The sequence below is a fragment of the Coregonus lavaretus genome (assembly GCF_964263955.1).
Source record: "Coregonus lavaretus genome assembly, chromosome: 1".
Lineage (NCBI taxonomy): Eukaryota > Metazoa > Chordata > Actinopteri > Salmoniformes > Salmonidae > Coregonus > Coregonus lavaretus.
In genome coordinates this window covers 25,056,676-25,080,727 of record NC_139988.1, presented here as the reverse complement: position 1 = coordinate 25,080,727, position 24,052 = coordinate 25,056,676, and the positions used below count along the sequence as shown (strand labels likewise).

The window sequence follows — 24,052 nt, the reverse complement described above, 5'->3', positions numbered from 1 at the left end:
AAAGAACACCATACCTACTGTGAAGCATGGGGGTGGAAACATCATGCTTTGGGCCTGTTTTTCTGCAAAGGGACCAGGACGACTGATCCGTGTAAAGGAAAGAATGAATGGGGCCATGTATCATGAGATTTTGAGTGAAAACCTCCTTCCATCAGCAAGGGCATTGAAGATTAAACGTGGCTGGGTCTTTCAGCATGACAATGATCCCAAACACACCGCCCGGGCAATGAAGGAGTGGCTTCGTAAGAAGCATTTCAAGGTCCTGGAGTGGCCTAGCCAGTCTCCAGATCTCAACCCCATGGAAAATCTTTGGAGGGAGTTGAAAGTCCGTGTTGCCCAGCGACAGCCCCAAAACATCACTGCTCTAGAGGAGATCTGCACGGAGGAATGGGCCAAAATACCAGCAACAGTGTGTGAAAACCTTGTGAAGACTTACAGAAAACATTTGACCTGCGTCATTGCCAACAAAGGGTATATAACAACGTTTTGCGAAACTTTTGTTATTGACCAAATACTTATTTTCCACCATAATTTGCAAATAAATTCATTAAAAATCCTACAATGTGTTTTTCTGGATTTTTTTTCTCATTTTGTCTGTCATAGTTAACGTGTACCTATGATGAAAATTACAGGCCTCTCTCATCTTTTTAAGTGGGAGAACTTGCACAATTGGTGGCTGACTAAATACTTTTTTTCCCCACTGTAAATGTTACTCAGGGTTGTGAGCTCTCCAGGCATCAATGAGGTTGTAATCAGAGAGTTTATGTTAGAGAGCCTTTGTTGCCTGTGGGTTGTAGTTGGTCTTATTATATTTGTCCCGCATATCCAGAATGGGATTCATGTCTGTCCCAATAACCAGTTGGAATTCTGTTAATTCTAACATTGTGCTGTTCAGAGAATCAAAAATCATAGGATCATATGAATTTGGAGCATACACATTAATAAAAGCACTTTTCTTTTCATTATGGATACAAGGATGGTGATTTTGAGTTTCTTACAGTGAGGGAAAAAAGTATTTGATCCCCTGCTGATTTTGTACGTTTGCCCACTGACAAAGAAATTATCAGTCTATAATTTTAATGGTAGGTTTATTTGAACAGTGAGAGACAAAATAACAACAAAATAATCCAGAAAAACACATGTCAAAAATGTTATGAATTGATTTGCATTTTAATGAGGGAAATAAGTATTTAACCCCCTCTCAATCAGAAAGATTTCTGGCTCCCAGGAGTCTTTTATACAGGTAACGAGCTGAGATTAGGAGCACACTCTTAAAGGGAGTGCTCCTAATCTCAGTTTGTTAACTGTATAAAAGACACCTGTCCACAGAAGCAATCAATCAATCAGATTCCAAACTCTCCACCATGGCCAAGACCAAAGAGCTCTCCAAGGATGTCAGGGACAAGATTGTAGACGTACACAAGGCTGGAATGGGCTACAAGACCATCGCCAAGCAGCTTGGTGAGAAGGTGACAACAGTTGGTGCGATTATTCGCAAATGGAAGAAACACGAAATAACTGTCAATCTCCCTCGGCGTGGGGCTCCATGCAAGATCTCACCTCGTGGAGTTGCAATGATCATGAGAATGGTGAGGAATCAGCCCAGAACTACATGGGAGGATCTTGTCAATGATCTCAAGGCAACTGGGACCATAGTCACCAAGTAAACAATTGGTAACACACTACGCTGTGAAGGACTGAAATCCTGCAGCGCCCGCAAGGTCCCCCTGCTCAAGAAAGATTCATCAGCGTATGATTCAGAGGAGAACTGGGTGAAACTGTTGTGCTCAGATGAGACCAAAATGGAGCTCCTTGGCATCAAATCAACTCGCCATGTTTGGAGGAGGAGGAATGCTGCCTATGACCCCAAGAACACCATCCCCACCATCAAACATGGAGGTGGAAACATTATGCTTTGGGGGTGTTTTTCTGCTAAGGGGACAGGACAACTTCACCGCATCAAAGGGACAATGGACGGGGCCATGTACCGTCAAATCTTGGGGGAGAACCTCCTTCCCTCAGCCAGGGCATTGAAAATGGGTTGTGGATGGTTATTCCAGCATGACAATGACCCAAAACACACGGCCAAGGCAACAAAGGAGTGGCTCGAGAAGAAGCACATTAAGGTCCTGGAGTGGCCTAGCCAGTCTCCAGACCTTAATCCCATAGAAAATCTGTGGAGGGAGCTGAAGGTTTGAGTTGCCAAACGTCAGCCTCGAAACCTTAATGACTTGGAGAAGATCTGCAAAGAGGAGTGGGACAGAATCCCTCCTGAGATGTGTGCAAACCTGGTGGCCAACTACAAGAAACGTCTGACCTCTGTGATTGCCAACAAGGGTTTTGCCACCAAGTAGTAAGTCATGTTTTGCAGAGGGGTCAAATACTTATTTCCCTCATTAAAATGCAAATCAATTAATAACATTTTTGACATGTGTTTTTCTGGATTTTGTTTTTGTTATTCTGTCTCTCACTGTTCAAATAAACCTACCATAAAAATTATAGACTGATCATTTCTTTGTCAGTGGGCAAACGTACAAAATCAGCAGGGGATCAAATACTTTCTTACCTCACTGTATGTATCATTATCATTACACCCTTAGTTTTGTTAGGGGCTGATGAAAAAGCAGCATGTTTGTAGAATTGGTTCTCTATTCTATTTGCGTCCTTTTGGAGCAGGTGTGTTTCTTGGAGCATCGATATATCAATATGGTTTCTTGCTAGAATATCCAGACAGCTGGAATGTTTGATAGGACTATTAGGGGCTTTCAAATTCCACGAGAGAATAGCTAGTGTTGCCATTGTTTTTCTAAAATGTAATTGTTATCTCTAGTGTTGATAAGCCCATGGATGTAAAATAAAAACCAGGACCCACAGGGAAGCCCACCCATTGGTCGCTCCCCACCCAGAAGACCCTCTATAAACCTTTTGGTCTTAAGGTATTCAAAAATTTAATATAATAATAATAATAATAATAATGTTATAATAATAATAATAATAATAATAATAATAGGTAAAACAAAATATGTAACCAATTCAGACCTTTACAATTAAGTTAGCAGACTTGATGAGAAAGGGTGGGTAATAAAGAAAAAATATAGAATATGAAAACAAAAATAAGATATGATACAAATGCAAGCCTAATGCCTCAACAGTCAAAAATAGGATAGTAGTAGGACCAATAGCACTTAATCCATTATCTTCATTTATTATTAGCAATACACTTTAAATGACCGTAAACCTACATTTGCCCTCCTTTAAGTGCTCTATACTATGTATAAAAAAAGAAGAGGGTATGTGCAAAAAGTGAAGTCTATACTCTAGATATTATATAATAATGCATTATTGCCTGTAGGGCAAGTCCTCCCTGGGAGATAAATTCAGTAGCCTAAACAGAGGGGGACATGAATCAACAGGAAGAAAAACAAGCAAAAGCAAAAAAGCTATTGTGTAGTAGTAGCCCATATGGGACAGCCCATCTCTCCTTGCCAGTAGCAAAAAAATGCATACAAAATTAAACAAAAAAGTGTATGGGGATAGCGTCAAACTTATTTGCCATATTTAGCCCAAATGGATTCAATGCGCTGTAGCCACACAAGAGAGTATTCCCAGTACGTATGACACCTCCATATATTGTCCATTGTTCACTAATTGGCATAGTGTCATCACTGTGTAAATGTCCTGGACCATAGGCAATATAATTATAACAAGTTCAATGCTCAGCAATAATAGTAATATTGTTCCTTCTACCCAAACATGAGGGGTGTCATTGTCTTATGCTGAGGGCAGCATCATAGCCATAGGCTAGGCTACGTGATTGTGCAGGGATAGCATACCTGAATAATGAGCCAGTCATGGGGTTCTATCTGTCCGCTTGTGTGTTGGGTTTGATGTGGTTCTCGAAGAAGTCTTGAGCTTTCTTGGCAGTGGAAAACGTGTGTGTTGTGTTCTGGAAGGTCAAGATGAGTTTGGCCGGGTGGATGAAGCCGCATCTCAGGTTTATCTTGTGTAGTTGGGATCTCACTTTGTTGTAGGTCTCCCTCTGTTAGCAGTTCAGATCTCATGTCTGGGTAGATGCTGATTCTCCTTGCATAGGTCAGACCCCTGGATCCCGCTGTAAAGCGAACAATTCGCTGCTTGACTTCAAAGCTGTGGATCTGTACAATCATACAGCGAGAGTCGTTACGGAGTTGACCCGTGTGGTGCGCAATGTTAGTCAGCTGCATTGGACCCACCTTCTCCTGCTCTAAAAGTTTCTAGAAAATATTGCTCATGAAGGAAGTTGGGTTGCCCGCTGCTTCCACACCAGTTTCAAGTCCTGTGACCCACACATTTAATTTTTGGAATGATTTTCGAGTGATTCTGTTTTCTCATTTAGGAGTTTGATTAGCCCTTCCAACTTACAAAACGTGTCAATACTAAACATCATATTAAGGTGTGGGACATTCATTGTGTGACAATAAATAACTAGCAGGTCTACCACAACAGCCCTAGCATAGAAGCATAATAGTTTATTTTCAAAAAGAACCACCCGTCAGGAAGATACAGACAGCTCAACAGCTATGCTTAGATATTCCGAAAAATACACATTTATTTTACATATAATTAAGCATAATGAATATGGCTCTAGATTGCAGGAAAAAGCTGTTTCAGGTTTTTTTTTTTAAACAGCTTTTTCCTGCAATCTAGAGCCATAATCATTAGGCTTCATTATATGTCAAAAATATCGGCTTATTTGATTTTGAATAGCCAAGTAATAGGTCATTTTTTATATTTTCATAATTAATAGGCTGACATTACCTTTAGCTACAGGATATTTCACCGGCATGCATTTCCATCTCCTCCTTCATTCCTTTCTCGAGTGCGCAGAGAGAGGGGCTGTCAACAGTTTAATTAAACGTTTAGTTGTGAAAACATGTTACTATCGATGTTCCCGAACAGATTTCACTTGGTTTCCCAAATGAAGCACTGGATAGCTGCATGAACATGATTGGAGAGCCCATAGCATACAGAGTTTGGGCAGAATATCACCTGTCGTGCAATGAGAGGCTGCATGCTCCTCAAACAATGGTTGATGTGTGGAGTGAAATAACCGGAGTAGCTTACGCGGCATGATTGAAAAACTAACTGGGGGAAAGCAGCCTCTATTCGCTATTGGAGTGCATACGGATGACTTGTCTTATTTCCCCTGGCCCTGTTCATGCCAATTCGATAATGGGCCATTCTAAATCAAAACTAATTTTAAAATTAGTAAAGACAAGATTAAATTGAGAATAGTGAAAATATGATCACTTGATGAGAAAACAGCATGTGCAGCCTGAGGCATGGAACAGAGCGCAAGCTTTTTTTATGACTTTCTCAAATCATCAATAACCTATAGTCGCATCATGCAGCCCATATACACTGAGTGTACAAACATTAGGAACACCTGCTCTTTCCATGACATAGACTGATCAGGTGAATCAAGGTGAAAGCTATGATCCCTTATTGATGTCACCTGTTAAATCCACTTCAGTCAGTGTTGATGAAGGGGAGGAGACAGGTTAAAGAAGGATTTTTAAGCCTTGAGACAATTTAGACATGGATTGTGTATGTGTTCCATTCAGAGGGTGAATGGACAAGACAAAATATTGAAGTGCCTTTGAACTGGGTATGGTAGTAGGTACCAGGCACAATGGTTTGAGTGTGTCAAGAACTGCAACGCTGCTGGGTTTTTCACAATCAACAGTTTCCCATGTGTATCAAGAATGGTCCACCACCCAAAGCACATCCAGCCAACTTGACACCTTTTAGAGTCCATGCCCCGACGAATTGAGACTGTTCTGAGGGCAAAAGGGGGTGCAACTCAATATCAGGAAGGTGTTCCTAATGTTTTGTACAGTGGCTTGCGAAAGTATTCACCCCCCCCTTGGCATTTTTCCTATTTTGTTGCCTTACAACCTGGAATTAAAATTGATTTTTGGGGGGTTTGTATCATTTGATTTACTCAACATGCCTACCACTTTGAAGATGCAAAATATTTTTTCTTGTGAAACAAACAAGAAATAAGACCAAAAAAAAAGAACACTTGAGTGTGCATAACTATTCACCCCCCCAAAGTCAATACTTTGTAGAGCCACCTTTTGCAGCAATTACAGCTGCAAGTATCTTGGGGTATGTCTCTATAAGCATGGCACATCTAGCCACTGGGATTTTTGCCCATTCCTCAAGGCAAACTGCTCCAGCTCCTTCAAGTTGGATGGGTTCCGCTGGTGTACAGCAATCTTTAAGTCATACCACAGATTCTCAATTGGATTGAGGTCTGGGCTTTGACTAGGCCATTCCAATACATTTAAATGTTTCCCCTTAAACATTTACGTTTACATTTACATCATTTAGCAGACGCTCTTATCCAGAGCGACTTACAAATTGGTGCATTCAACTTATGATAGCCAGTGGGACAACCACCCTTTTTCTTTTCTTTTTTTTTAAATGGGGGTGGGGGAAGAAGGATTACTTTATACTATTCCAGGTATTCCTTAAAGAGGTAGGGTTTAAAGTGTCTCCGGAAGGTGGTCAGTGACTCCGCTGTCCTGGCGTCGTGGAGGAGCTTGTTCCACCATTGGGGTGCCAGAGCAGCGAATAGCTTTGACTGGGCTGAGCGGGAACTGTGCTTCCGTAGAGGTAGGGGAGCTAGCAGGCCAGAGGTGGATGAACGTAGTGCCCTCGTTTGGGTGTAGGGTCTGATCAGAGCCTGAAGGTAAGGAGGTGCCGTTCCCCTCACAGCTCCGTAGGCAAGCACCATGGTCTTGTAGTAGATGCGAGCCTCAACTGGAAGCCAGTGGAGTGTACGGAGGAGCGGGGTGACATGAGAGAACTTGGGAAGGTTGAACACCAGACAGGCTGCAGCGTTCTGGATAAGTTGAAGGGGTTTAATGGCACAGGCAGGGAGCCCAGCCAACAGCGAGTTGCAGTAATCCAGACGGGAGATGACAAGTGCCTGGATTAGGACCTGTGCCGCTTTCTGTGTAAGGTAGGGTCGTACTCTGCGAATGTTGTAGAGCATGAACCTGCAGGATCGGTTCACCGCTTTGATGTTAGCGGAGAATGACAGGGTATTGTCCAGGGTCACGCCAAGGTTCTTTGCACTCTGGGAGGAGGACACAATGGAGTTGTCAACCGTGATGGCGAGATCATGGAGCGGGCAGTCCTTCCCCGGGAGGAAGAGCAGCTCTGTTTTGCCGAGGTTCAGCTTGAGGTGGTGATCCGACATCCACACTGATATGTCTGCCAGACATGCAGAGATGCGATTCGCCACCTGGTTATCAGAAGGGGGAAAGGAGAAAATTAATTGTGTGTCGTCTGCGTAGCAATGATAGGAGAGACCATGTGAGGATATGACAGAGCCAAGTGACTTGGTGTATAGAGAGAATAGGAGAGGGCCTAGAACTGAGCCCTGGGGGACACCAGTGGTGAGAGCACGTGGTGCGGAGACAGATTCTCACCACGCCACCTGGTAGGAGCGACCTGTCAGGTAGGACGCAATCCAAGAGTGAGCAGCGCTGGAGATGCCCAACTCGGAGAGGGTGGAGAGGAGGATCTGATGGTTCACAGTATCAAAGGCAGCGGATAGGTCTAGAAGGATAAGAGCAGAGGAGAGTTAGCTTTAGCAGTGCGGAGAGCCTCCGTGACACAGAGAAGAGCAGTCTCAGTTGAATGACCAGTCATGGAACCTGACTGGTTTGGATCAAGAAGGTCATTCTGAGAGAGATAGCAGGAGAGTTGGCTAGAGACGGCACGCTCAAGAGTTTTGGAGAGAAAAGAAAGAAGGGATACTGGTCTGTTGTTGTTGACATCAGAGGGATCGAGTGTAGGTTTTTTGAGGAGGGGTGCAACTCTCGCTCTCTTGAAGATGGAAGGGACATGGCCAGCGGTCAAGGATGAGTTGATGAGCGAGGTGAGGTAAGGGAGGAGGTCTCCGGAAATGGTCTGGAGAAGAGAGGAGGGGATAGGGTCAAGCGGGCAGGTTGTTGGGCGGCCGGCCGTCACAAGTCGCAAGATTTCATCTGGAGAGAGAGGGGAGAAAGAAGTCAAAGCATAGGGTAGGGCAGTGTGAGCAGGACCAGCGGTGTCATTTTACTTAATAAATGAGGATCGGATGTCGTCAACCTTCTTTTCAAAATGGTTGACAAAGTCATCCACAGAGAGGGATGAGGGAGGGGGAGGAGGAGGGGGATTCAGCAGGGAGGAGAAGGTGGCAAAGAGCTCCCTAGGGTTAGAGGCAGAGGCTTGAAATTTAGAGTGGTAGAAAGTGGCTTTAGCAGCGGAAACAGAGGAAGAGAATGTAGAGAGGAGGGAGTGAAAAGATGACAGGTCCGCAGGGAGTCTAGTTTTCCTCCATTTCCGCTCGGCTGCCCTCTTCTGTGAGCTTGCAATGAGTCATCAAGCCACGGAGCAGGAGGGGAGGACCGAGCCGGCCGGGAGGATAGGGGACATAGAGAGTCAAAAGATGCAGAAAGGGAGGAGAGGAGGGTTGAGGAGGCAGAATCAGGAGATCGGAGGCAGAAGGATTTAGCAGAGGGAAGAGATGATAGGATGGAAGAGGAGAGAGTAGCGGGAGAGAGCGAAGGTTGCGACGGCACATTACCATCGGAGTAGGGGCATAGTGAGTAGTGTTGGAGGAGAGCGAGAGAGAAAAGGATACAAAGTAGTGGTCGGAGATTTGGAGGGGAGTTGCAGTGAGATTAGTAGAAGAACAGCATCTAGTAAAGATGAGGTCAAGCGTATTGCCTGCCTTGTGAGTAGGGGGGGGGTGGTGAGAGGGTGAGATCAAAAGAGGAAAGGAGTGGAAATAAGGAGGCAGAGAGAACCACTCAAGTGTTGCTTTAGCAGTATGCTTAGGGTCATTGTCCTGCTGGAAGGTGAACCTCCATCCCAGTCTCAAATCTCTGGAAGACTGAAACAGGTTTCCCTCAAGAATTTCCCTGTATTTAGCGCCATCCATCATTCCTTCAATTCTGACCAGTTTCCCAGTCCCTGCCAATGAAAAACATCCCCACAGCATGATGCTGCCACCACCATGCTTCACTGTGGGGTGGTGTTCTCGGAGTGATGAGAGGTGTTGGGTTTGCGCTAGACATAGCGTTTTCCTTGATGGCCAAAACGCTCAATTTTAGTCTCATTTGACCAGAGTACCTTCTTCTATATGTTTGGGGAGTCTCCCACATGCCTTTTGGTGAACACCAAACGTGTTTGCTTATTTTTTTCTTTAAGCAATGGCTTTTTTCTGGCCACTCTTCCGTAAAGCCCAGCTCTGTGGAGTGTATGGTTTAAAGTGGTCATATGGACAGATACTCCAATCTCCGCTGTGGAGCTTTGCAGCTCCTTCAGGGTTATCTTTGGTCTCTTTGTTGCCTCTGATTATTGCCCTCCTTGCCTGGTCCGTGAGTCTTGGTGGGCGGCCCTCTCTTGGCAGGTTTGTTGTGGTGCCATATTCTTTCTATTTTTTAATAATGGATTTAATGGTGCTCCGTGGGATCGTCAAAGTTTCTGATATTTTTTTATAACCCAACCCTGATCTGTACTTCTCCACAACTTTGTCCCTGACCTGTTTGGAGAGCTCCTTGGTCTTCATGGTGCCGCTTGCTTGGTGGTGCCCCTTGCTTAGTGGTGTTGCAGACTCTGGGGCCTTTCAGAACAGGTGTATATATACTGAGATCATGTGACAGATCATGTAACACTTAGATTGCACACAGGTGGACTTTATTTAACTAATTATGTGACTTCTGAAGGTAATTGGTTGCACCAGATCATATTTAGCGGCTTCATAGCAAAGGAGGTGAATACATATGCAAGCACCACTTTTCCGTTATTTATTTTTTAGAATTTTTTAAAACAAGTAATTTATTTAATTTCACTTCACCAATTTTGACTATTTTGTGTATATCCATTACATGAAATCCAAATAAAAATCCATTTAAATTACAGGTTGTAATGCAACAAAAAAGGAAAAACGCCAAGTGGGATGAATACTTTTGAAAGGCACTCAGTGTATGTTTTGATTTCTAAGACATTCTAAGGTTTGTATCATTCACAACTAAAGTTGCCAAATAACTCTAAATGTAGCATATAAGACCTGTCAAATGATCACTTTTACGCTCTACATAGCCACTTCATATGCACACTCGCTCTTGAATGGGAAAAATATCCTTTCTCTTTCATTTAGCTAAGTTCAATTATATTCTTCTTACTATAAAATCATATAATATAAAATCATTGCACTGGACTTGAAAGCATATCTTATCTGCTAAATGAACAAGCCTACATCCTATGGCATGGCACATCCTATGGCATGGCATTCTGTTCTTCTGAAATAAATTTTCTACATATCATAATGTTTCTTTAGACCTGCCTAAAATAAATTATGGATTTATTGTGATGGTGTATATTACATTGATTTATTATACATTTTTAAATGTAGATGTTCCAAAGGCGTGCTTGTATGCGGATTGTATGCGTGGAGGCCTTGAAATGCTAAATGTGTTTATGTTAATTAATGGTAAATTACCGTGAGGCCGGCAGTCTTTTCAAGACAATAACCGTCGGACAAAATTTTATGACCACCACAGCCCCATACTCTGCTAAAATCTTGGTAAAAGATTGAAAGGAATGTCAGTCTTATTCAGTACATTTAGTTAATGCTTGCTTTTCTAAAGTCTACCAACCTTGCCAGCAGGCATGCCAGCTAAGATAGTTAAACAAGCTAGCTACTCTAACTTGATTGATATATACAGCGAGTAATTTTTTTATATCCTGAAATGGCTACTTGGTAGCTAGTTATGAGGTTGGGAGATTGGTAACCTATCTGGGCTAGCTAAAGCCAACTTCATAAAATTGCTAGGTGGCTAGTAGTTTTACAAATAATGTATAAATATTTATATTTTTAATTTTTAAATAGGACAAATCTGAGGGGGGCACGATGCTTCTGCAAATAAATACATAGGGGAGTGTATATATAAGCACAGTATTCACTCACTATTAGGTGTGTCATTTAGACTGTACTTCAAAAAAGAATCATAATCCGAACCAGTTTTGAATGACTTGAAATATTCTAATTGAGATACAGCTTTCAAAGGTCATACATAACAGTGAGTAATTAGATAAAGGTCAAGACTTGTGTACAACCTAGGATTCAATCACTAACACATTGTGGCTGGATAACATTTAACTTAATTGAGTTATAATGATCAACCTTTTTACAGTTGTGCCTATGATGAATTTGTAAATGTTGATATGCTAATTGACTGTAAGATGTGACTGGAGAGGCGACTTCTGTTAATGAGGCCAGGCCACTTATGTTTTTGTAATGTATATTGTAAAGGTAACAGGGAATTCTTAACAATGTATCTGCATATTGTTATACTGACCTGGCATGTTTTGAAGATCTGTCTGAACATGTCTGTATGTGTGTTTTCTATATGTAAAGCTGGGTTAAGCAATCAATTTTAAACCGCAAAATAAGCATTCACACAAGGAAAGTCAGAAAAACAACGTATGACAAGAGTATTTGGCAAGTCAGTTTTCAAAGTAAACTTGGAGAGAGAGACTGAAAATAACACAAACAAAACAGGAAAAAACTACCCTCATTAAATCCATATCCATTGTGGTCCTCTGTAGCTCAGCTGGTAGAGCACGGCGCTTGTAACGCCAAGGTAGTGGGTTCGATCCCCGGGACCACCCATACACAAAAAAATGTATGCACGCATGACTGTAAGTCGCTTTGGATAAAAGCGTCTGCTAAATGGCATATTATATTATTATTATTATCCTTGATCGGTAGTCCTTGTCTAGACGTTCCCATATGAATGGCTATTTTTGCAGCATGTACTGATGCAATAAAACATGTTATGAAGAACATCAATATAAGGATAATGTACCTAGCAGAGCATTAGCTACAGTGATAATTATCTGAAAACTATGATAACCCCCACATGCATCGTGTGCTTAAAGTTATTGACCTGCTATTTTTATTAGATTTGTTATAATCTGAATATGTCACAAAATGTCACTGGAACACGAGGGTTAGTTACTGTTTGCACAACCTGATACTCTTGTAACTTGACAGATATCAACAACATTTATACATATAGTATGTTAATGATTGTTTCCAGATGTATTTTGGGAAAAGTGCTACTCTTCGCACAGTGTGCATTTTGTCGCTTTCACAGCAGGACTTTTTTACCCAGAAGAAATGTGCCTTTATGGTCTTATCGCCATGGGCTAGATATTTAATGGATTGAGCTATGTAAAGGGAGAACTAAAATAAACAGCATCCATCTTTCATTATTATCAAGTGAACTGAAGTTAAAACAGTGTATCCATCACATGGAGAAAAGTATAGCTTTGGCTGCTTTTGTGGCAGTGCTGTTTGGCTAGAGTTCAGTTCAAATAGTTTTCTTTCTGGTCTCAATGTACTGCATAATACAGCTCCATCAGTTGACCGTCAGCAGGAATGGATGCCAATTGAACATCATGGTTTTGGATGTGTTTAGGAATTGGAGGTTAAACTCAATCAATCACAATGTCAAGACTCAGCAAATTATTGTCCAAAAGACATAAGTAGAGTTCTGGGGTATTGTAACAACCTGGGATAGGTAAGACTTGCTTTTTTCTAACTTTGTAATTGGCGTTTTTTGAGGAAAAAAAACTAAAATATCATATAACTTGTTCCACACGTGTCAATAAAGAGATCTCTTAAATCAGTCCCATATTATTAGTCACAAGGCAGTAGGTTGACTGTATTACCACTTGCCACTTGAGTAATTACAATGTTACCATGCAAGCACAGTCAAGCAACTCAAGCAACTGACGCATCATTCTGCCCACCCCTCTGCACACCGTCATCTACCATTCTTAAAAACGTATGGGTTGACCATAAAAGAGAAAGCCCTCGTAAGCCAGAACACATTTCTCTTTCCCCACTTTAATTTCACTGAGGGTGTTGTGAAGAGGCAAGGATCAATATCTGCTGATGCTTTAAGAGTAAACGCCCTCTTTAGGGGTCTCTGTTGCGTAGCAATGCATGGTTCCACTTGTCCGATAAGCCCTTTCTCAAGAGCTCACTGATATTCAAAAGACAAATGCGATTCTGCTGAAGAGGCTTTAGACTGGTGGCAGCAACACTGAGGTGTGCCCATGAAGAAGTCTTTCATTTTTTATGCAGATTTCTTCCTCTCCAATAGATATGCATGAAATACATAAGCTCTTCGAGGACCATCTTTTCAGCTGGTAACCAAACACCATTTTTACCATGCTGTGAGTACAGCTAGATTTGTTCTTAATGCAGTTGGATATGCCAAATTTGCCTGAAAAATATGTAACTCCAGATTGCATTTTGGAATGATTGCAAAGTTTATGCATTTCAACAATTTCCCCAACTAAGAAGGTGCTAAGAAAAGTGATGTATCAGCTCAGGGCAGTCAAAACAATACAAGAAAATACCCATGACTGCTAGTCCAGTCACGCCATGGGATTCGGCAAATGATACATGGGGGCAAAACAGATGCTAAGGTTAGCCACAAACCTCTGAGCTGATGCGCCGGGGAAGAATGAACAGCCTCCCGAGCAACAGGTTCTGAGGGAAATTGACTTACACCCCCTTCCGACTTAATGCATCTTCATTTAACAGCTTGCAGTCACATTTACATCTGTCATCCCCCATTCAATGGGGATTGATATTTTGTGCCTGGATGAAACCTCCATAGGGCAACATAGTGTATGGGGACCACAATGGATCCAGCCAAAGTACTGTCACATAAAATAGTTGTTCCATTCTGTATTTTATGTGATATTTGGCTGAATGACCACTAGTTACATACTTTTAAAAATGGGAATGTTTTCATGAATGCCACTCATTGACTTACCAACATATACACATTGATAGTGAGTGTGAGGGACTGCAAGGTAGTGTCTCATCACATCTTCTCATCACATCTCCAACAGTGAGCAGTTCTGGAGCAGCCCTATTCTCTGAACCAACACCAACTGCAGGGGATGTTACATTTAGCTGGCTAGTGATGCAATCAGTTTGGGCAGGCAGCGGGGGGAAGCAGATGCAGTCTGTTGACAGTGCATTTTCTGTCATTTCAGATGTCATTAAAACGTGTCAATTTGTTGTGGAGGCTTAGAGATCTTAATGGATGCCCATCATTTTCACATTATAGGTAATCATTGAAATCTAGGCCTACTTGAAAACCAACTTGGGTTTCTCATTGAGCATGTATATTGGAATTTAAAAGGGTTTATTCTTCACCCTTGAAAACAAACAGATCTTCACATGTGATGTTTAATGGTCTTGTCTTGTCATTAGATGATTAAACTGACAAACAGTTATTAATTACAATAAATCAATAAGGTTCATCATGCAATCACTATGCTGCCAGCACACATGAATTAATCGACCTTTTTTATCAAAAAAAAAAGATGCTATATGGAGACTGCTAATAAAAACTTAATGACAGAGAAAAAGTGATACATAAAAAAGAGTCTCAAAAAGTGCATGCAAAGTGCACAACACTGCATAATAAATGCCCCTCAGCTGTGACAGAATTTAAAGACACTAACCATTTTTTTCGACAGAAAGGCCTCCATTGATTTCTGCATTAAGGATGTCTCAGGTGAAATATCAGTCCGTGTAGATTTGGCATGGCTAGGAAAGGAAAGTGAGTAATTCCTTCAGAAAATCCCTATTGTATTGGGGAGACGTGCCATGGTCCTTAATTAACACCATACATATGGTAACATCAAAGGCTGTTGCTCATGATTTAAGACAATGGGTGTCATTTTCTGTCTGTAGGACTTCTTCTTCCAGTGTCTTTGCCCTATATACCACTTGTGTTTTGTGAAGCATCATAGAAGGGAAATTCCAGCATTTATGTAAATGTACAATGTGACAATGTTGCTGGAATTTCCCTTCTATATTCTTTCTGTCTGCTTCTCTTGAATGTTGCTAATAGAATTCCAGATATTAGATACTGTAACAACTATTTAGTCTGAAAATCTGTAGTGTCTCAAAATCTTCACATTGTCTTTCAACTACTGCCTCTTGGCTTATGTAGCCATTACAATCCTGTGTTTGTAGTAATCCCTTGATCGATGAAGAAGGCTGAGGGCTGGGCGAAAAAGAGACTATATTACTCACAATACAAGTTACAGCATTTATTTCAAAATCCCAATTGGTGAATCATCCATCCACAGGCGTGAATCATTTATGTAGGTAACCGCAAAACTGTTGCATTTCAAATGCTTTTTAAAAAGACAGGTCATCTAGATCTGAACCAATGCTGGTCATTTGACACATTTGGGGGGATGAAGGTTGTGCTGAATGTGCAGGCTTGGAGACTTCTCTTCATTACGTACAGTATGTGACTTGTTTAGATTAACATTACTTTAGGTACTTATGCTTGTTTTGGCAGGACAGTAGGAACATACAGTAATACTCAGTCAGGCTTACATTCTTATATTATATTGATTGCAGAATGTCTTGCTCTATGCAGAGGCCTTCCAGGCGCCCTTAGTGTAGTAGACCTGTCCTCAATTGGCCACCGCAATATCCTCCTCTCCAGTTCCTGTTCCTGTCACAATCTAAAAGCCCCCCAACAGTGGTGATTTCTTACACCTCCAGATCCATGTCAGTTCCTTACTAAGATGATTCAGTCAGTCTCATCTACTGGGGTAGCGGTGTGACAGAGACGGTCTGATCCATAAGGGAAAGGGGGGCGGGTGGAGGACTCAGCCACTGGACTGAATCTAGGTGCTTGTATCAGGCTTTCACTATTGATTTTATTTCCAATTAGGAAAAAGGAACTGCAATAAGACATTAAGCTCATCCAAGGTCTAATCAGCACAGAGGTAGTTATTTCAAAGGTCCACAGAACACAACACTAAGGAAGCAGCATTTGCATTCGGGGCATGCAATTATTTATTTATATCGAATTACATGTATTTGAATTTAGCCTGAATATACATGACAGGTTTATTGGTACCTTACATGAAATGAGGGAAAAAATAAAGCATCTTGTAAACTTGAAGCACAGTCCACCTATCTTTGAGATAAAGCTGATATATAGTATACTCTGAGTCGCTGTTCACGTCATGAAGTACTCCCCTAAACCACGCCAACCTTGGGGGAAAACAACTGCAGAAAGCCATCTGCGCCAATTCAACATAGCCTAGTAGTTATTACTTCTAAACAAAAACACTTTTTTGGGTTCCCATAGGCTTACAATGTTGTTTTGGTTATTGCTTGAACAATCGCTAAGATTAGTTGTGATCGTTGCAAAATACCTTTTTTGGATGCAGTAGTTGTTAGCTAGAATGCTAACTCTCATTGACATAGGCTGGTAGCAAAGCTAGCCAAAGATCATTTTACTGGTTGATGTTTAATGTTTTTTAAGTATAATGCAGTTGATTGACAACGATGACACAAACAGGACATTCATACGAGCCTTACGATCCAATTATAATCCAAAAGTAGTGTGAAATATACTCATAAGCAGCATATAAATGGAGGCTTTTTTGCTTGCGGCCTATGAGAATCCTGTGTTTTCCCCCACGATGGTGAAAGTGTGAATAGCAACTCAGACTATACTGTATTATATATATACTATATATACAAAAGGATGTGGACACCCCTTCAAATTAGTGCATTTGGCTATTTCAGCCACACCCGTTCCTGACAGGTGTATAAAATCGAGCACACAGCTATGCAATCTCCATAGCCAAACATTAGCAGTAGAATGGCCTTACTGAAGAGCTCAGTGACTTTCAACGTGGCACCGTCATAGGATGCCACCTTTCCAACAAGTCAGTTCGTTAAATTTCTGCCCTGTTAGAGCTGCCCAGGTCAACTGTAAGTGCTGCTATTGTGAAATGGAAACGTCAAGGAGCAACAACGGCTCCACCGCGAAGTGGTAGGCCACATAAGCTCACAGAGTGCTGAAGCGCGTAGCGCATAAAAATAGTCTGTCCTCGGTTGCAAGACTCACTACCGAGTTCCAAACAGCCTCTGGATGCAACGTCAGCACAATAACTGTTTGTCGGGAGCTGCATGAAATGGGTTTCCAAGGCCGAGCAGCCGCACACAAGCCTAAGATCACCATGCGCAATGCCAAGCGTCGGCTGGAGTGGTGTAAAGCTCTCCGCAATTGGACTCTGGAGCAGTAGAAACGCGTTCTCTGGAGTGATGATTCACGCTTCACCATCTGGCAGTCCGATGGACGAATCTGGGTTTGGCGGACACCAGGAGAACACTACCTGCCCGAATGCAAAGTGCCAATTGTAAAGTTTGGTGGAGAAGGAATATTAGTCTGGGGCTGTTGTTCATGGTTCTGGCTAGACCCATTAGTTCCAGTGAAGGGGCATCTTAATGCTACAGCATACAATGCAATTCTAGATGATTCTGTGCTTCCAACTTTGTGGCCCAAGTCCCTGCAGGAATGTTCCAACATCTAGTGGAAAGCCTTCCCAGAAGAGTAGAGGCTGTTATAGCAGCAAAGGGTGGACCAACTCCATATTAATGCCGATTATCTTGGAATGAGATGTTCACATACTTTAGGTCATGTGGTGTACGAATTTGATGATGCCAAATATGCGTCATAAAGTATCAGAATTCTATCCGGAATTGCATCATAGGTGTAGACTAAAGCAAGTCTCAGTGGTAGGGTAAAACAATGTTTCCCCCTTATTTTGTGAGGCAGACTGGTCCCTAGGCTGATTGTGTTCATGCCAAATTAAAAGGTAATACATTTTTTTTAACATTAAATGACATCTTTACTATTAGGCCCATATAAAACACATAGGAGGTCCCTTTAAAAAATAGAGACTGTCACGGATATAATTCACACTGCTCGAGGGCATGTTTTGACACAGTTGTTTAAGAGTTTGCAGGATGTAACAATGCTCTTTGACATGAACCCTGGAAGTTGAGGTTTTGGAATGTGTCTTAAGGATCAGGAAAACTATCTTACATAATGTATAAAATAATAATATACTCCCTTATTTCTGGTATCTGTTGGGCAGTGTTAAAGTAGATTCATTTTATTTGACAAGACAGGCAATGTTTTGTTTAAAATATTTCTAAATTAACAAAGGATGATGTTTTAGTTATGCATGTTTAAATGCTTCTGCAATTAATTAACCTCTTTCTTGTTACAACGTCCTAGTTCTCTAGAGACTTCAGCAAATTTAAGCTTTGTCTAATTGAAATGCCAATAAACTAGAACAGTACATTTAACCATAGAAACATAACTGGCTAGAAGAACTTCACAATAATATTATATAATTTAACTAGCTTTCTAAAACGTTAAAAAAAGTGGAAAGGCATTGCTGAATAAAAGGTGTTTCTTTCGACCTGATGAGAAAATAGTTGTTTACTAATTTTCTTTGTGAAGATGGATGTGACTCCTCTGTTCTGACTGAGACCAGAGGTGGCTGAGTATAGAGCCCTTGTGCGTGATGAGGACCTGAAATGATCTTGGTGCTAGACTCATGACAATAGAATAGCACTTGGGCCTGCCATGAAAATGAATTGAGCTTATTATCTGTGTTCTATATGGTTTGTTTTTCAGTGCTACCAAGCCACACGTGTGGAAATCCAGGGTTGATACCAAAAGGAGTAATTCATGGAACAAGGTACAACATGGGAGACAAGATCCGTTACAGTTGTCTCATGGGATATATACTGGAGGGACATGCTGTACTCACTTGTATTGTGAGTCCAGGTACTGGAGCATCATGGGACTTTCCAGCACCATTTTGTCGAGGTAAGACACTACATTTTAAGTTTGTAGTGGGGGGCAAGAATATCAATATTTACATATTATATCATATTATTTGTTTTTGGAGCATAAGACATTCCCTGGATCATCATTTAGCAGTGTTGATCCTGGATCGTAATTTAGTTGTGTTGATCCTGGATCATCATTTAGCTGTGTTGATCCTGGATTGTAATTTAGTTGTGTTGTGCCTGGATCATCATTTAGCTGTGTTGATCCTGGATCATCATTTAGCTGTGTTGAATCCTGGACTTCCTGAGGGGCCACCCCCAGGTGGTAAGGGTAGGCAACAACACATCTTCCACGCTGATCCTCAACCCTGGGGCCCCTCAGGGGTGCATGCTTAGTCCTCTCCTGTACTCCCTGTTCACTCACGAATGCGTGGCCAAGCATGGCTCCAACACCATCATCAAGTTTGCTGACGACACAACAGTGGTAGGCCTGATTACCGACAACGATGAGACAGCCTATAGGGAGGTGGTCAGAAACCTGGCAGTGTGGTGCCAGGACAACAACCTCTCCCTCAATGTGAGCAAGACAAAAGAGATGATTGTGGACTATAAGAAAAGGAGGGCCAAACAGGCCAGTATGAACACATCAATTAGCTGTGTTCATACTGGATCACTATTAAGCAGTATTGATCCTGGATCATCATTTATTTGTGTTGACCTAGAGTGACATTAAGATGTGGTGATCCTGGATTGTCCTAGATCACGGAACCTGAAGTATCAAATTGTAGGTTTTAGAGGTCTTTGAAGGTCACAAGGCAATAGCGTCCAATGGTCACTGTTTTTGTTGTTAAACTTGCGACCTGCAACGGAAAACAACATTTATTTTACACGCAATGCCAATCTTAGCTGTCAAACCTTTATCTCCCACAAGTGAATATTCATCCACTCAGTAGGAGTTGGAACAATTGCTGGAGTCAGGACTCAGTCAAGACTGATTTATTTTCTAAGAGCAAGTTGTGACCCAGTCAGTAATGCAATTTTGTCTTACTTATTTTCTTCCTTTAGCCGAAGGAGCTTGCGGTGGGACATTGAGGGGAACAACAGGGACGATATCAAGTCCACATTTCCCTTCAGAGTATGAGAATAATGCAGACTGCACATGGAGTATTCTGGCTGAACCAGGGGACACCATCGCCCTGGTCTTTAGTGATTTCCAGCTGGAAGACAGATACGACTTTCTGGAGATAAGTGGGACTGAGGCACCATCAATATGGTAAGTAATTAACCAACACAATAGCTACCTCTTGTATTCTAATGGTAGCAACTGTCATGGCATCAATTATCTGCTAATTGCTCGAAAAGTCATTGAGGGACGTGATTGTGATTCACTCATATATGAAAGCTATAAGTTAAAGTATTATTGTGTTATAAGTTTGATCCCAGTATGTCAATAATATACCTTTATTTTCAACTGAGAGAATATAAAGATGAGTCACTGAAGTTTTACAGGACCTCACAACACTGCTTCATTTTGTCCTGTCAACAGCTAAGGTATGACATGAGTCATTTCAGGACTTGAAACCTGACACTTTGAGGACCAGTCCATTTGACAATTCCTTGACAAAATAATATTCACGGCGTATTGTCAACGGAATGCCACTGCAATGCAGAGAGCTATAGTGTGTATTCTGAGCAGAATGGGATGACATATCTGCATTTAAACACATAGACAGCCTGTGAAATTTTGGAGACTGCCTGTGAAGACTGTTGAAGAGGCTTCCATTTCTGTTAGGGAGTTACATTTTTCAGCAATATGGTGTCCATTTTAGGACGTCCTCCTTCCAACGTCCTTCACACAAGGGATCGGCACCGATATGGAACATCTATATTGATATCAGTTGCATTTTTTTAAATTCGATATCAATATCATATTAGTTTTATAAATAACATTGCGTTACTGCAGCATCCCATGATAAATGGGTGATTCCTCACGAAACTACTGGTTGGGCCTGGCTCCCAAGTGGCTGTGCCCCTGCCCAGTCATGTGAAATCCATAGATTAGGGCCTAATTTATTTATTTCAATTGACTGATTTCCTTATATGAACTTTAACTTAGTAAAATCATTGAAATTGTTGCATGTTGCGTTTATATTTTTGTTCAGTATATATCAACAATCCTCCCTCCAAAGGACCCTTCTATGGATTACATTTAGTGAAAATCCCCAAAATCATGGTCTTGTTTTGTTCTAGTGTTGTGAGGAATCACCCAAATGTCAATGTGCACACTGATTTTCTGTTTTTCAGGTTGATGGTAGGCGTCCGTCATTTAAGAAACAACTCAAACCAATGACTCACAAGATCTGCGTTTGCACCACCTAATATTTAATAGCAGAAATCCACACCCGGAGCATGGCTAGAGGAATGACATCAACATCAAAGCAAAGCTTGACAGCTTTCATACTTTAAGTCTACTCAGCTTGTGGAAATAGGGTTTAAAGTAGGTGGCAAAATCTTCTTTAGCTGTGGATAGCACACATAGATGCTAATTCCAATAGAGAATTCTACTATCTGATTAATTGTATATTTTTTTTTAAACATTACAATAGTCATTGATGAGTCATAAGTTGTGTCCGCAATTAGCATGTAAAAGCCCACAAGTTAAAGTCAATGAAAAGTACTTCACTGAACTCAAAATAGGTCAAATTAATCTTTTCAGGAGCTGCTTTCACTGTCAATTACAGAAGTACACTTCGCTAGCATTAATCAATGATAGGTTACAGGAGTTTAAAAACTAGGCAGTCACTAGGTAACACAATAATCACTACCCCATTCTTCTGTCTATTAAAGTCTGAAAGGGGCAAAGGGCATCAATCGTTTGAGTGACTTTCACACAGCCTTTCAAAGTCAGATATTGTCCTATAACATTGCTCTGCTACTGACATTGTTGTGCACTCTGATGATTTTGACATTTTAGTCATTTAGCAGACGCTCTTATCCAGAGCGACTTACAGTTAGTGAGTGCATACATTTTCATACTGATTGGAAGCAGTTTTATAGACATACCATTTATAGACATACCACACACGTGACCTTTACATCCACAACTCATCCACCTCCTAGACATGTGTCCAGAGATGTTCAGAGTTCATACTTCAACTTCAGAAGTTCTATGCAGTCCTTGCCCATGAGAAATTGTGACATAAGTCTGGTGGTTTGTTGAAGAAGTGAACAAAAATGATAACATTCAGTAAAAATACTTGGGAGTCATAAAGCAGATAATACATGTTGCTAATTAGACACATGGGTCGTTCCATGAATAGATTGCCTTTTATATCCTTCAGACATTGTGTACGTTTTGATAAAACACTACATTTAACAGTTGGATCACATATTATATGTCTATGCTCTAACTAATCTAAACCATGTAAAACATTTCAATAGCAGTGTGTTTTCATTAAAATAAATTATTTGATTTCTCAGAAAATCCCAATTATGGCATGTCCCAAATCATGTTCATCCAATTTCTAGGACGAAAGTTTTAACCCACTTAACCCCAATATTTCCCCACGTTTTCACCATCATTGTAAAGCCCTAGTTCATTTGTTGCTTTGGGAAAGTAATTTCTAAAGATTTTTTACTTATTTAATGTGCCCATGTACCGTGAACTGAACTTTTGTTTTAATATGGTAAAACTTTCCCCCAAAAAAAGAAATTCTAAAGAAACATTAAACATAATAATCCAATCACAGTGTAAAAGCAGATGAGCTAGTTCTACTTTTTGGGGAAATGTTTTGGTGTTTTTTGGTCGAAAACGGAGTGCGTCGAGCATAACACATCAACCCTGTTACCCATAGATAGATAGGCTAGACTTGTCAATCCTGTACTGTCAACCCTGTCACTTTAATTGTCACTGTTAAAGTCATTTTTCTTAATTTAACTCTTGAGATGGGAAAACATGTTTGTTATGGAGTTGAAAAGGTGCTCTGTATGACAGAATGTTAAAATAAGTAGAAATAAATGGTTATTTCTGACAAAATTACTCTACCCAAAAGGCACTCTGTTCGGCGAATGACATACATATATTGATACTTCACCTGGAGTTGACAGGGACTGCTTCTGTCTGAATTAAATTACCTCAGACAAATTGATAAGATTATAGAATATTAGATCTTCGTCACTGGTACGTCGTTGACACAAGAGGTGGTGATTGATATACAGACAGACATGAAGGAATGAGACTCGGTGAACAAGATTGACAACTGACAGCTGAACAAATTCCTGTATTGATGACAGATACATATCCTCCTCTTAGGATGTTCCCTAAAATGCTTTCCTAAGCAATTTCCACCACATGATCCTGACAGACAGGTGCCTGACAAACTGTCATGTTAGGTTTTTTCACACTGCATAGCATAATAAATATGTTAATTTCATAATTGAACTCTCCAGCCAATGTCAAGATTATTTATTTCATTTACGCTGACTCTGAGGTGTATCAGTTGTGATACAAATTAAACCAGGGGATATTTTCGACTTGAGTTGTTAAAATCATTGTTGATGTTCACTTTCAGAGGATATTTTCAGAAGTTTCGAAAGCTTGCTTAAAATACACAGCACATAATATTAGTGTAATTAATGTCCCTGAAGCATCACTATTCACTTGGCAACAGATATGGAGAAGATGCGTTGGGATACTACCATGGCATCAAATTTGACATTTTTACATTTTAGTCATTTAGCAGACGCTCTTATCCAGAGCGACTTACAGGAGCAATTAGGGTTTAGTGCCTTGCTAGTCGGCTCAGGGATTCGAACCAGCAACCTTTTGGTTACTGGCCCAAAGTTCTTAACCGCTAGGCTACCCACCGCCCACTATTAAGTCACATGACACCTTTTAATAATTTAAATTCAGAATAGGATATAATCACCAGAAACATAACATATTTGACAGAAATTACAATTACCCAATTCTCTATGTACGACACTATTTGGCAGCTGTCAAATGCCAATCATGTTCTTTGAACATGACAGAGGCCCCATAAACTCTCAGGCAGAATAATGGATGTTGAGTGCATTTGACACATCTTGTGTGTGACAACAGATATTTGCATCTAATATGCATCGACAACAGTGTTTGCACAACCATTGTGGCAACACTATAAGCAGGAGGTAGTGTCCAATGGTTGAGAAGGTGTTGTGCCTTGAATTGTGGTCCAAAGGTTATTATAGTTAATCCTAGGACATTTTGTCATGCGTGTATGATGTGTGTGGAAGGCTCTCCATTCTCTTCAC

At 40.9% G+C, this 24,052-nt stretch overlaps 1 protein-coding gene across 4 annotated transcripts in view; it reads left to right on the top strand.

The window, feature by feature from the left end:
• The window catches only part of LOC311131344 (CUB and sushi domain-containing protein 1-like), a gene marked incomplete at both ends in the record, with an annotated part of 555,203 nt that overhangs the window by 321,493 nt on the left and 209,658 nt on the right, over nucleotides 1-24,052 (top strand). For all 4 annotated transcript variants that reach the window (XM_084164287.1, XM_084164286.1, XM_084164285.1 and 1 more), the window contains 2 exons: nucleotides 18,603-18,797; nucleotides 19,826-20,033. In XM_084164287.1, the coding sequence (XP_084020413.1) occupies nucleotides 18,603-18,797; nucleotides 19,826-20,033 (403 nt within the window). The remainder of the gene's footprint in view (nucleotides 1-18,602; nucleotides 18,798-19,825; nucleotides 20,034-24,052) is intronic.